At 51.0% G+C, this 11,925-nt stretch overlaps 1 protein-coding gene across 1 annotated transcript in view; it reads left to right on the forward strand.

Annotated features, from left to right (window-relative positions):
• RGSL1 (regulator of G protein signaling like 1) overlaps positions 1 to 5,402 on the forward strand; it is a 54,292-nt gene extending 48,890 nt beyond the window's left edge. Inside the window, exons 18-21 of the mRNA XM_010988541.3 lie at positions 1,037 to 1,146; positions 2,915 to 3,007; positions 4,046 to 4,112; positions 4,975 to 5,402. Of these exons, the coding sequence (XP_010986843.2) occupies positions 1,037 to 1,146; positions 2,915 to 3,007; positions 4,046 to 4,112; positions 4,975 to 5,008 (304 nt within the window). The 3' untranslated portion in view covers positions 5,009 to 5,402. The remainder of the gene's footprint in view (positions 1 to 1,036; positions 1,147 to 2,914; positions 3,008 to 4,045; positions 4,113 to 4,974) is intronic.
• The last annotated feature ends 6,523 nt before the right edge of the window (positions 5,403 to 11,925 follow it).

Below are 11,925 nucleotides of genomic sequence, written 5' to 3' on the forward strand. Positions count from 1 at the left end.
AGCCCTCATCCTCATGCAGCTGGTTCTTGACTTGCTTCCCTATACACTTATAAGTAGTTTTATATCATGCAAACTGTGTCCATGTGCGTCATCTCTGATGAACCTCTCAACAACAGTGTGAGGTGGGTGGGGCAAATATTATCCCTATTTTATAGATGAGGAAACTGAGGTTCAGAGTGGTTAAGGGACTTGCCTACGATCACTTGGTAAGTGGTAAAACTAGGCTTAGAAACCAGATCTCTTGGTCTCTTAAGCATCATAAAGAATGCACTTATGGCAAATTGGGTGGTTCATGATGGGAGGGAGACCCAGTTCAGTGAGTGGAATGGGAGAAACCAACTGTGAATGAATAAAGTACCCCTCAGGGAGGAGGAGGGAGGGCAGCAGGCAAGACAAAGCAGGAGAGAAAATAAATCCAGTCTTAGCCAAGACCGACCTCCAAGAGGTCCAATCCCAAGGCAGGCTGAGGGACAGCAAAGGGTTAGAGAGCAGGGAGGAAGAGATGGAGAGGGTTACAAGGACTTCTGGGGAGCAGGAGTCCCCAGGCTGCCGTGAGTACGCGCGCCTCTGTGAGGAACCAGGGTCCAGTCCAGGGAAAGGGCCCAGGAGGAAGGGGAGGGAGTCACAGCCCTCAGTTAAGGGGCAGGATGTAAACCAAGGGTCAGGACCAGAGAGGAGGCCAGTCAGGCACTCTGGCTGCACCGGGTGGGGTCAGATAGTCACCTCAGAGTCTAGTGCTGGAGCGAGCCCCCAGCGGTCACCCACCCCCACCCAGGCCCGAGCGCTGCGCAGTCTACCCCATTGTCTGGTGTGTCCAGGAGGGGTCCCAGCCTCCTGCCCAGGCCAGGCCCTCACCGGAGCCAGGCCTGCACAGAGAGGAGGCCTCAGATGAAGGGCCTCTGGGCCAGGTGCCCCCCTCGCCTCTGTCGGACACCCTGCCCTCCGCGAGGACTGACCCCTCCCCGCCTCTCCTGTGCTCAGTGTTCCCGCCTTGCTTGGTTTTTCTCCCTGTGACCAGAAGCCGTTTTTCTCACAGGTTTTGTGTCTGGAAGGCAATTTGCTCTTACTTCCAGTACAGGGGGAAGAATTTCGAGGACAAAAAGACTGCTTCTAAATCTGTGTGCAAGTACCCTCCTTGGAGCGGAGGTGAGTCCCGCCGTGACCCACAGCCCCATTGTCTATAGCAGACGATGCTCACGCAGGGAGAGGGAGGGCCGGAGGGACCAGCTGTGAGACTGCACAGAGGGGGTCGCCGGAGGGGTGGCCGTCTCATTCACGTGGCCCTCACAGGCGCAGTAACACATGCTTTATCTGTGGCGATCAGTGCTGGCAGAAGGGCACCCGACCTGTGCCTTGCTCCCCAGCAGTACCTCCCAGGACGCCGCCGGGTACGCGGGTCCCAGACTCCGCGGTGGGTCAGTGGAGGCGATGGACGGCTTTACCGCTGTTGGTGGAGCCCCCTGCTCCAACTGTCTCCATTCAGTCCCACCATTTGAAAAGCATCTGTTTTATAGTGTTAACTGAGAAAATTAAAAGTGGGTGTAGAGTAGGACTTTCATTTGGTAAATATATATAAATCTTTTGTATTTATGTAATTTCTATGAAAATATGGGAAAGAACTCAGAAATAAAGCATCAGTAGAATTATCTCTGGGTAGTATGATTATGAGAGGTTTATACATTTATTATTCATGTGTTATATATTATTAATATCTTTATTAATAAATAAACATATACACATATATACTTTCTTAACGCAGAGCAGATAAATTCAGTTCCTTTCCTGACATCTGCGCTGGGATCAGTATTTGAGCAAAAGGGAATTTTAAAGAGAGGAAGGAGGAGGGTGCCCAGGGCAGTGCCTGATGTGGGCAAGGCCGGATATCTCCGCAGTGAAAATTTCAGGGAACTAAAGATAACAGGTCTGTGAATCTGGGAGCAGTACCAGCATTGGAACAAAATATGGAGATAGGACAAGAGTCTTTAAGAGCCTTTAAGAAGCAGCTAACTGTCCCATGATGGAGCTAAGCCTTCTGTTGTTCCGGCTCAAACCTGCCCCATCCTCCTGTCCGTCTCCCCATATACTTACCCCGCCCCCACTCCAGCCCTCACAGACCAGCGGCCCACCCCCTTCCTGGAGTGCAAATGAGAGCCCCTGAGACCTCAGTCCACCTCTGACCAGCCTGGATGGTCAGGGAAGCAACTCTGGCTGACTGTGGAGCCTGGCGCCTGCCCCTCTGAGAGGGTCTTCACCTTAGTGCAAAACAAATCACCTACGTCTCTGGCTGCAGCCGCCCCAAGGGTCCATGAACATTGCTTATTATCTGGGCCTTGCCAAGTGTCACATCAGTAAACGGAAATTAGCAATCTTTTCAGTGTGGGGTGGGGCAGAAGGTCCCTGTGGGTGCAAGGGCTTATTTAGGATGCGGGTCGGGGTAGGGGAAGAGGAGGGGAGTAGTAGGAGAAAAAGGGGAGGGAGGCGGGCAGGCAGGATGGGCAAGTGATGCTCACTCAGAGGAGCCAGAAAATGTCCCTCGGTGGTAGCCCCCGAGCTCCCAGCCTTTGGCTCACCTCCTACTGCTGAGCTCCTAGAAGTAAATCCCCCGTTCCTTTCTGATGTCTGGAGTTGGAAGAGGGCAGCAGGGTGCCCTGAGCTGAGGGGTAAGGCCACTTGGGCTCTAGGCCTGGAGGGTCAGGGTGTGGGGCTGAGGGACCCTGACCGTCGCACGGCCCCTCCCTCTGCCCCAGACCCCGATCGATCGCAGATCTGGAGGCTTGGCTTGGGCGGTGTTCTGTCATTAACATCCTGTCACCCAGACAGCGTGGAGCAGGAGCTTTCTTGCTTACTTACAAAGATTTGTTTTGTTGGGTGTTGCCGTGAGGGTTTTTGACGCTCCCCCTTCGTCCTCCTCCAGGAGACCACGCCGTCTTAAGATTCACCTTGCTCAGAGGTATCGAGTGGCTGCGGCCCCAGCAGCGGGAAGCAGCAGTAAGCTCGGTCCAAAACTGTGAGTTGAGTTGGAACCCCACTGGTATCAAAGCCCACTACCCACTTAGAGGGTGGCTCGGGGGCCCGCTCGGCCAGTCTCCTACTGGCCATGAGGAGACCGAGACCCCCAAAATCACTCCTAAGGGATGCGGTGAGAACCGGATCTCCCGACCGTCCCTCCAGGGTCTGTGCACAGCCCTCCTTTCAGTACTTCTGCCTCCCTGATTACAGCCCCTGATACGGCCCCCTGAAGGCGGGTGCATAAGCTTCTCTATGTACCTCCTGGCACCTCGGCCCACTCCCAGGTTTGGTGTGTGAGCTTTATTAAGAGACAGTTCATAACATCCCAGTGGTTGGTTTTTCCTCCCACTGAGAGCACCTGCCGGCTGGAACAGGGCCCCCGTCCCATACCTCCTACTCCCCAGAGGCCCCTGATCTTCTTATCCCTGCAATGAACACGCTGGCCCTAGCCTCCCTTGTCGGGGCCCTTGTTAACATCCTTTTTCTTCCCCATCTTCAGCCTCAAGGAGGCACTCCTTCTCCTAAGCTCTAAACCCACCTCTGTTTCTGCGTGGGCTCTCGCAGCAAGCCTTTCCTTTCTATCCCAACGGTCGGCATCTATTTCCAGGTTCTTTTCTGCTTCTTGAAGGTCTGCGATGCCAGCTTACCCAGCCTGCTCATTTGTATATGTCTCCTCATTGCTTAATGGGGGAGGCCACTATGAAACATTGCCCGTGATCTATAGGACCCAAACAGCCCTAAAGTCTTGTGGTTCCTGTGTTCATCTGGCCTAATATTCTTACTTTACTTCCCTGGGTTTATGAGGTTGGCATCATGACCTTTGCATTCAAATGAAATTCTCCTATGACATAAAAACACATTGCAGCATACCCACCAGGTCTCCTGAAAGTCCCTGGAGCATCGCTGCTTCCTCTTCCCTCTCCCAACTCCTCCCCTGGAGGTTTTCCCTGGACGCCGTCCTGGAATGGCCCTCCAGGGAGTAGCGAGTGCCTTGACATGAGTCCTGATGCATTTTTTTCTCTGTATTTGTCTTTAGCTTCGTCCAGCATCCTTACCCAGTCAAGACACGTGTTCTCCTCCATGCAGCTGTGTCCTGTCCCAGGGTAGGCATGAGCCAGAAGTCCTCTTCTTCAGTTCAGAGCTGTTTTGTCCAAGTGTACGATGGGAGATGGAGGAGAAACTTCCCTGAGACCTCCCTCCGCATCCTGACGCTCCTTGGCACACGGAACCAAGAAGCTGAGCTTTCTGCTTCCCGAGAGGCTTATAGTCAGGGTAGTGAGGGAGAGGTTTCTCTGCGGGCTGTGATCCACCTCCAGCCAAGACAGGCACTTTTGGGAAAGTGGAGCCTCTGACCTGCCTTCCAGTAGAATGCTGTTACTGAGGGAAGTGTCCCAGGTGATCTTTTTTTGCTGGCTCCCCTAATGCTCCAGAGCTGCGGGGGAAGACGCATAAGGTGGGAAGGGAGACCTGTTCTTCTGCTTGGCAGGATACTGGCAATAAGAATGGAAAGGGTTCGAGGCTGTCAGAATCTGATTTAGCCTAATTCACTTCTGTACAAGTGGGACTGTAGGGGGCCGTAGGGGGGGTCCCCAGGGGATCGGTGCTTGAAGGTCAATGTTATAGGCAGCAGGCTCTGTGGGTGGCGGGCCTGGCTTCTCAGCAGCCACCCCACCTTCTCAGGCCTGCTGCAAGTCCAGCAGGCGTCACCTGCCAGTGCTGGTGCCTGGAAGACAAGCCGGATACTTGGGAGTGCTTCGCACAGAAAGGCCACGCATCACTTCAGAGGTTACACGTTGTTAGGGAGGATGATGAGAATAAGGATGCGAGGGGCCCTGCTTGAAGGCCAAGGGTTCTGATTTTGACCATTGCCATGCTTAAAGGGAGTGGCAGCAACCAGCCAGCAGAGGGTGCAGCGCGCTGCCTCACTGCCACTGTGGCAGCTGGCGCCCTCCTCTCTCCCTTCAGCCTGAAATTAGCCGGCACCAAAAAGGAGAAGTAGTCGAGTCCGGCCCACGACAGAGGCACGTCGTCTCTCAGGAGCCTCCTCCCACTGACAGAACCTTCTCTGGCCGGAAGCGAAATGCCCCGACGCCATCTGCCCCGGGACGATCGCTGGGCCGGCAGCCCAGACGCGGCAGGACCGGCCGCAGTGGGGGAGCTGCGGGCAGAGAGCACCAGCAGGGGCACCTCCGCCCTCCCTGGTCCTGGCGGTCCTGTCAGAGCACGTCTTCTCACGGTGGGCGTGAGTGTCACAGAGCGTCTACCCTTGGGGTCAGGAGACCTGGGTTCTAGTCTGACTGCAGCTGCATGGCCTTGAGCAAATCCCTGGCTCAAGGGTGTTGAAGGATCCAGGAGAGATGTATGTAGATGGCATTAAACACTCTGGGAAGCAAGTGCTGTTTTTTTTTTCCAAATGGGATGGTTTATTGCTAGGATCCCCCACTTGGACAATGACGCACACCCATTGTCTCAGCGAATCCTCCCAACCCTCTGAGTAACCTAGTGATCTCCCAGGGTCACCAGGGAGTGAACGGCAGAGTCTGGACCAGAACACACCTCTTCTGATTCTTCAACCAGTTCTTGTTTCACGGTCACCATCCACACAACTTTTCACACACAAAAGGCACAGTTCTTCCCTGGAATCCTGTCCATTTGCCAATTAATAGATAAAGAGACTCTTGGGAAAATCTTTGACCTCACGGTTTGAGAGTGACTAGACTCATTTTCTGTCCTTTGAACACAGAAGTAGTATGACCGAATGCCCTGAATGCGCCCTCCACTTGAGATCCTTGAGGAGAGGTTGGCTCATTGACTCCACAGGTTGCAGGACAAGGAAAGACTAGAAAGCTTACTGGAGAATCCTTTCCAATTTCCAGCCGAAGTTTCCTGCTGGACTGATGTTCTTAACTTCCTAGACTTTTCTCAGGATGACCAATGGTGTGATGGCAGGACGGGGCTCATGAACACTAGGACTGCGAGGTCGTCTGCGGGGGGCTGTGGCTGTGACAGCTTCAGGAAGGCTGTAGGCAGACGTGGCTCGGGGAGGACTGGATGTAGGCGAGGTGGGCGGAGCCTCTCAGGACACTGGGCCAAGGTCCAGCGAACCACGCATTCCGCACGAGGAAGACCCAGAGGAAGGCTTCCTGCCCTAACAGGACCAGGGCTCCAGAGCAGGACTTAAGAGAAGGAGCAGAGGGCAGGATCTCCTCCCATGCCCTCTGCACGTCCGCCCTGAGCCCCTCGCTGATATGTTAAAATACTCACACTTCATATGATAGGAATTGTAAGACTCACTACAGATGAGCTGATAGAGGGGCAGAGAGGTCACCTCTCTTCTAGCTTCTTGCTTGCCTGACTTCCGAGGAGTCAAATGTAATTCTTACCTTTCCTTCTCTGTAGGTAAGGTGTTTTATTCCTTTGTCCTCTTTCAAGATTTTTTTTCTGTATCTTTGATATTCTGTAGTCTGAATATGGTATGCCTAACTGTAGCTTTTTGGTAGATAATCTTCGTGGTTTTCTCTAAGTTTCCTGGATCTGTGATGTGGTGTCTAGCATTAATTTAGGGAAATTCTGAGTCACTGTTTCTTCGTATATTTCTTTGGTTCCTTTCTTTTCTTTCTGGTTTTCCCTTTGCGTATTACGTTATGCCTTTTGTAATTGTCACACAGTTCTTGGATATTCTGTTCCTTTTTCCCCATCTTTTTTTTAATTTTTCAGTTTGTTCAGCTTTTACTTACTGCTGGGACAGAGTGATAACTTCTAAGCTCCTTATGTGATGGATCAGAAACCTGAAGTTTCCAGGAGATTCTTTTAAAAGATTGAGCCTGGGCCCCACCAAGGTTCTGGCTGGTCTCGGATGGGACCCAAGTGATTCTAACATACTGATGGTTTCAGGAACTACTGATGGTGCCACCTACACTTTATTGCTGAAGAAGGAGAGAGGTAGGCAATGGGAAGGAGCAGAGAGGGCTTTGTCCTCTGGTCACTCGTCAGCCTTTTCTGAGCAGGATCTGATTCTTTGGGTATTAAAGGAAGTGTCCATATGACATTTGTAGAATTTTATGTCTTTTTAGTATATTCACAGGGTTGTGCAGTCATTGATATAATCTAATTTTAGAACATTTTTGTTGGGGGGAGGGTACAGCTCAGTGGTAGAGCATGGGCTTAGCATGCACAAGGACCTGGGTTCAATCCCCGGTAGCTCCATTTAAAAATAAATTAATCGAATTACCTCGAGTCTCCCAAACCAGGAGACACCCAGTGAGAGTGTCATCAGTTTGAGGAACAATGAAGAAAAAGCTTCAACCTGAAGCCTAAATGAAAGGATGTGAGCCTGCCTGCTCACAGACCTAGAGAGTTGAGAAAAAGCCCTCAGCCATGGCCTTGAGGTTGAAAGCCAACCCACAGGGAAGGGAATGACCCCCAAGATCAAGGTGAGGGAGGGACTGGCAACTAGAAGCAGTGAGGTTTCCATCACAGTGAGAAAATATTCTGAGATGGAGCATCAGTGCCTTCAGGTCCCTTGTGATCTGTCTCCCGTTGCCCCTCACTCAGCTCTCATCACAGTCAGCTAGGACAGCTTTGTTCCTGGAATCTGACAGGGAGGAAGAAATTCTAAAGCCCAAATGAAGCCCTTCACATTGTCAAGGGGCAGAGGAAAGTGGGGCGGACACGTGTGTGTCCTGCTGTGAGCCCTGATTCAGAGCTGCATCTGCCTAACGTCTCTCGAATTCACACCGAAGGGCTTAACGGGCAGCACCTCCAACCCGGGACACAGAGCGTTACCCTTTTTAGGTGAGTTATTTCGCGTTTTCTGACTGCAGACCCAAAGCTTCAGGCCAGTTTTTAATCCCTGTTCTCTGTCCCTTTAGAGTCAGTGCTTGCTTTAGCACCTACTGGCCCCTGGACTTCCTCTAGACCCTCCCCTCTTTGCTCCATATCCAAGACAGTCCCATCTCGTCCCACCCCATCCCAGATGCTGGGACTCGGACTTCTTTCACGGTTCTGGTCCTCCCACGGGTCTGGGAAAGAGGTTAAGGACTGAGAATGGCCACGCTCTGCTAAAAGTATTGTTATGAGCTGGAATTTGCCATTAGTGTCGACATGATTTTCTACATTCTCCTAGTCGATTGCAAACACACGTAAGTGGCAGGGAACAGAGGAGCACAAACCCGTGTAGACGTTGCTCGCTGCAGCTCCTGGAGGGAAAATCCAGACGAGTGCGTCTCTCTCACAGCCTCCAGGGCACCTGGATGACCTCTTTCCCCTGGGCTGACCTCCAGCCCTGGAAGTGCTCTCCAGGTTCCTCCCACAGAGGGACCAGCAGAACCACAACGAAGGTCTCCTGTTCTCTGCAGAACAAGAAATGCTGTGAGCACACTTAGACTCTCAATAGTTTTGGGTTTTTTTTTTTTTTTTTTTTTTTTTTGTCCAGGTGATTTCAAACCCCTTCTCTTTCTACCTGCGCTCACTCTCACGGCTTTTCGTGCACCTGTCAGCCGATGCACACATTTCTCTCCATCCAGGGTCTTCCTGCAACCCTTCCTAATAACAGATTTAGTGTGTGTGATAGCTCTATTTAATGTCTCATGAGAATCTCCCCTTTTGTGTCTTCAAATACCACACGCTTGATTTTCCCTATAAACCTTCTTCTCTCCTTTACTGGCAGCCTCATCCTGGGCCCCTCTCTTTCCCTCGTGGCCCACCCCACTCTGTCAGCAAATCCTGCTGGCTCTACCACAGTCCGACTACGTGAAGTCTGCCCCGCTGCTCTCACAGATGCAAGCTTCCGATCTCTCTCTCAGGATGATCCAGCAGGCTCCCAGCTGCTCTCCTGGCCTTTCCTCTCCCCTCTCCCCAGAGAAGACTAAGTGACTCTCTTCAAATTTAAGTCACAGCATGCCAACCCTCTGCCCACAGTCCACTTGGGGTTTCCCATCTCACTCAGAGTAAAAAACCCAAAGCTTTATTTACATTTGCCGTAAGACCCTCTTGACTGGTGACTGGTTTCCTGTCTTCTCTCTGTCTTCCCACCTCCTTCCCCTTCTCCTGCTCACTTGTTGTATGACATACCTTCCTTGTGTCTATTCCTCAGATATGCCAGGCATGATCCTGCCCCCAGGACCTTTGAACCAGCTCTTCCCTCAGATATCCCCAAAGCCTACTCCTTTACTTCCTTCTAGTCTTTGCTTGATTATCCCCTTCTTGATGAGGTCCACCTGACCACCTCACTTAAATTTCTCCTGCCCTCCCTAACTTCCAATCACCTGACCCTGTCTTACTTTTCCTCCTGGTCATTATCCCCTTTTAATGTGCTATAACTTTATTAATGCTTATTTCCATCTTCCACCTCCCTAATCCCCACGAGGGCAGGGATCTTGGTCGGGCTTGTTCACTCTAGTATTTCCAGTGCTTTAGTCACCGAGGATAGCAAAGCATGGTTCTCTTCCTGACTCGTGGGGCATAAATGCCTGCTTCCTGGACCACCGGCCAGCTGAGTCTTTACCATGAAAGAAATGCCAAACTTCCGCCTCACGTAAGTCTCTTTCATTTAGTCTTTATTAAAAAGAGCTGCTGAGTGAAATCCTACTTAACTTCACAAAATCACAAAAACAAAATCCTACCTAACACTCCAGGAGAAGAGAGAACCTTCAGGAGAAAGAAGGAAGATCTCTGGGCTGATATTTCTCACTACTTGTGTTCATCCCTTCGGGGGACATGAAATCACTGCAGGATTCTTGTGTTAAATCTGCACAGGGATAAACACAGCGAAGGGCACATGCTAATCTTCAAAAACAATAAAAATAAATATTATTAACATCTAATCCTATCAGTGGTTCTCTGGAGCCTCAGAAAATCGCCTGTTTTTTCCCACCCGCTTCCCTCTCTTTGTTATTACCGTCTCTTGGTCTTTAGGCTAAGTAAACAGGCCATGAAGTCACTGAGAGCGGGACTCCAATGGACAACACCGTGGTGGAGGTGAGACCTTGTACCTTGATAATTCTGCTTCCTGGAACAGGTGGCGAGAGAAGGGGCGCGAAACACTTGCCGCAAGCCTGGCCCGAGCGGCCACCGAGATTCAGGGCCACTGGATGTCAGGCGCTGTGCTGGGCGTGTGGGCCATCCTGAGAGCCCCACAGAAAGCAAAAGGGAAAGTTGGCCTTCCCAGCGCCGCCTCTGGAGGGGGAATTCGGCTGTACTTCTCCCAGAGCATCTAGAGTCCCCACTGTGCTAGAGTGGAGGTGAGCCAGGAACAGGAAGAGGCTGCTAGGAGTCAGCTCCGAGACCTCGCTCTCTCCCAGGCTGCAGCTCCAGGAGGAACCCTCCCAAACTCCGGTTTAGAAAGTTTCTGCTCGATTCCAACGAATTGAAGAAGCATCTCCTGTGTACCCAAAACACGCCAGGCACTGTGCTAGGCTCTGGGGAGTCAGGTGTAAACACCACCCACTAGTGAATACCGCACATGGGCTAGAGCTGTTGCCTTAAGTGCGAGCAAGCTGATGCCAGAGAAAGTTTCACCTGGAAACGAAACCTCAGAGGGAGCGGGGCTGGTGTGAGTGCACAAGCTGGGCTGTAGGACTTCTGGGATGCTCCACAGGCCATGGGGAGTTAAGGACCCAGGAGCTGCTTCTCTTATGGCAGATGCCTTAAAATAATTTGAAAGATACCAGAAAGCGCCCCAATGTCCTTCCCTACCTCCTGCCATGACACCTGAAGCCACACCTTTCAATTGTATTTTAATTAGGGCCTCAAAGCCTCTGCATCATTGAGAGACCCATGTTAATATGACAGGGTCCCCTAGCGGTGGGGAGTTCGACCAAACACAACAGATTTTTATCAAGCCCCTATTTGGTGCCAAGCACAATGAACAAGGAAAAAAAATACTGGCCTTATAGGTGGTTATATTTTAATGAAAGATTGTTTAACTGATGGTGAAAGAGAATATGAAAATGAAATAAATAAAGGCTTATAACAGAATAATTGTAACTCAGTGAGCTATTACATTCATTGGAGCATTTACTTCTCTGTTCAATAAAAATGTATTAAAATTGGCTTTGCTCCAGGCACTGTGTTGGTATCAGAGGTGAAATATAATGATGAGTCAGACAGACACCATCACTGCTATCACAGAACTTGTGTTCTGTCCCCATGAGGAAGAAGGATTTTCTTTAATGTGAACAAACTTGATAATTTCAGATCATGTTCAGATAGTGCTATGGTGTCATCAAAAATAATGACAGTTGTGAACAATTTTGGATAAGGAAGGCCATCAAAGCAGAGATGCTGTAGCTGAGGCCTAGATGATAGAAAGGAACCACCATGTGAAGATTGGCAGGACGAAACTGCAGGCAGGAAGGAGCACCAGAGCCATGGCCATGAGGAGGCTCTGGTCTCAGCATTCCTGGGGAACAGGGACAAGGCCAGCGAGGGAGGAGGTGAGCCTGCAGGATAGAAGAGCAAAGCGGTGAGCCCCGAGCTGCAGATGCTGCCAGTTCACATGAGGCCCCGCACGTGGTGGGGACAGTTGGGTTTTATCCTAACAGCCATGGAAAGTCATTGAAGGATTTTAATCAAGGAGGTGACCCGATCTGAGTTACATTTTTTCCAAGATCCCTTTGTGGAGAAAGGAGTTGGGGCACAGGTATGAAAGCACAATTAGTCAACTACGAGGCTCATGCGTACAGTCCAAAGGAGAAATGATGGTGCTGTGCGCCAGGCAGCAGGTGCAGAGGGTTGTGAACAGACTTGGGATTTATTTTGGTGGGAGAACCAATTGGACTTATTAATAGATTGGATGGTGGGGGCGGCGTGTGGAACAAAAGATTCAAACAAGACTGATACATTGCAAGTAGGTGGATGATAGTAACATCCGCAGGTGGAAGCTGGATTTCAGAACATGGGTATCACCTGCCTATT

This window comes from Camelus dromedarius, chromosome 23 (assembly GCF_036321535.1).
Source record: "Camelus dromedarius isolate mCamDro1 chromosome 23, mCamDro1.pat, whole genome shotgun sequence".
NCBI lineage: Eukaryota > Metazoa > Chordata > Mammalia > Artiodactyla > Camelidae > Camelus > Camelus dromedarius.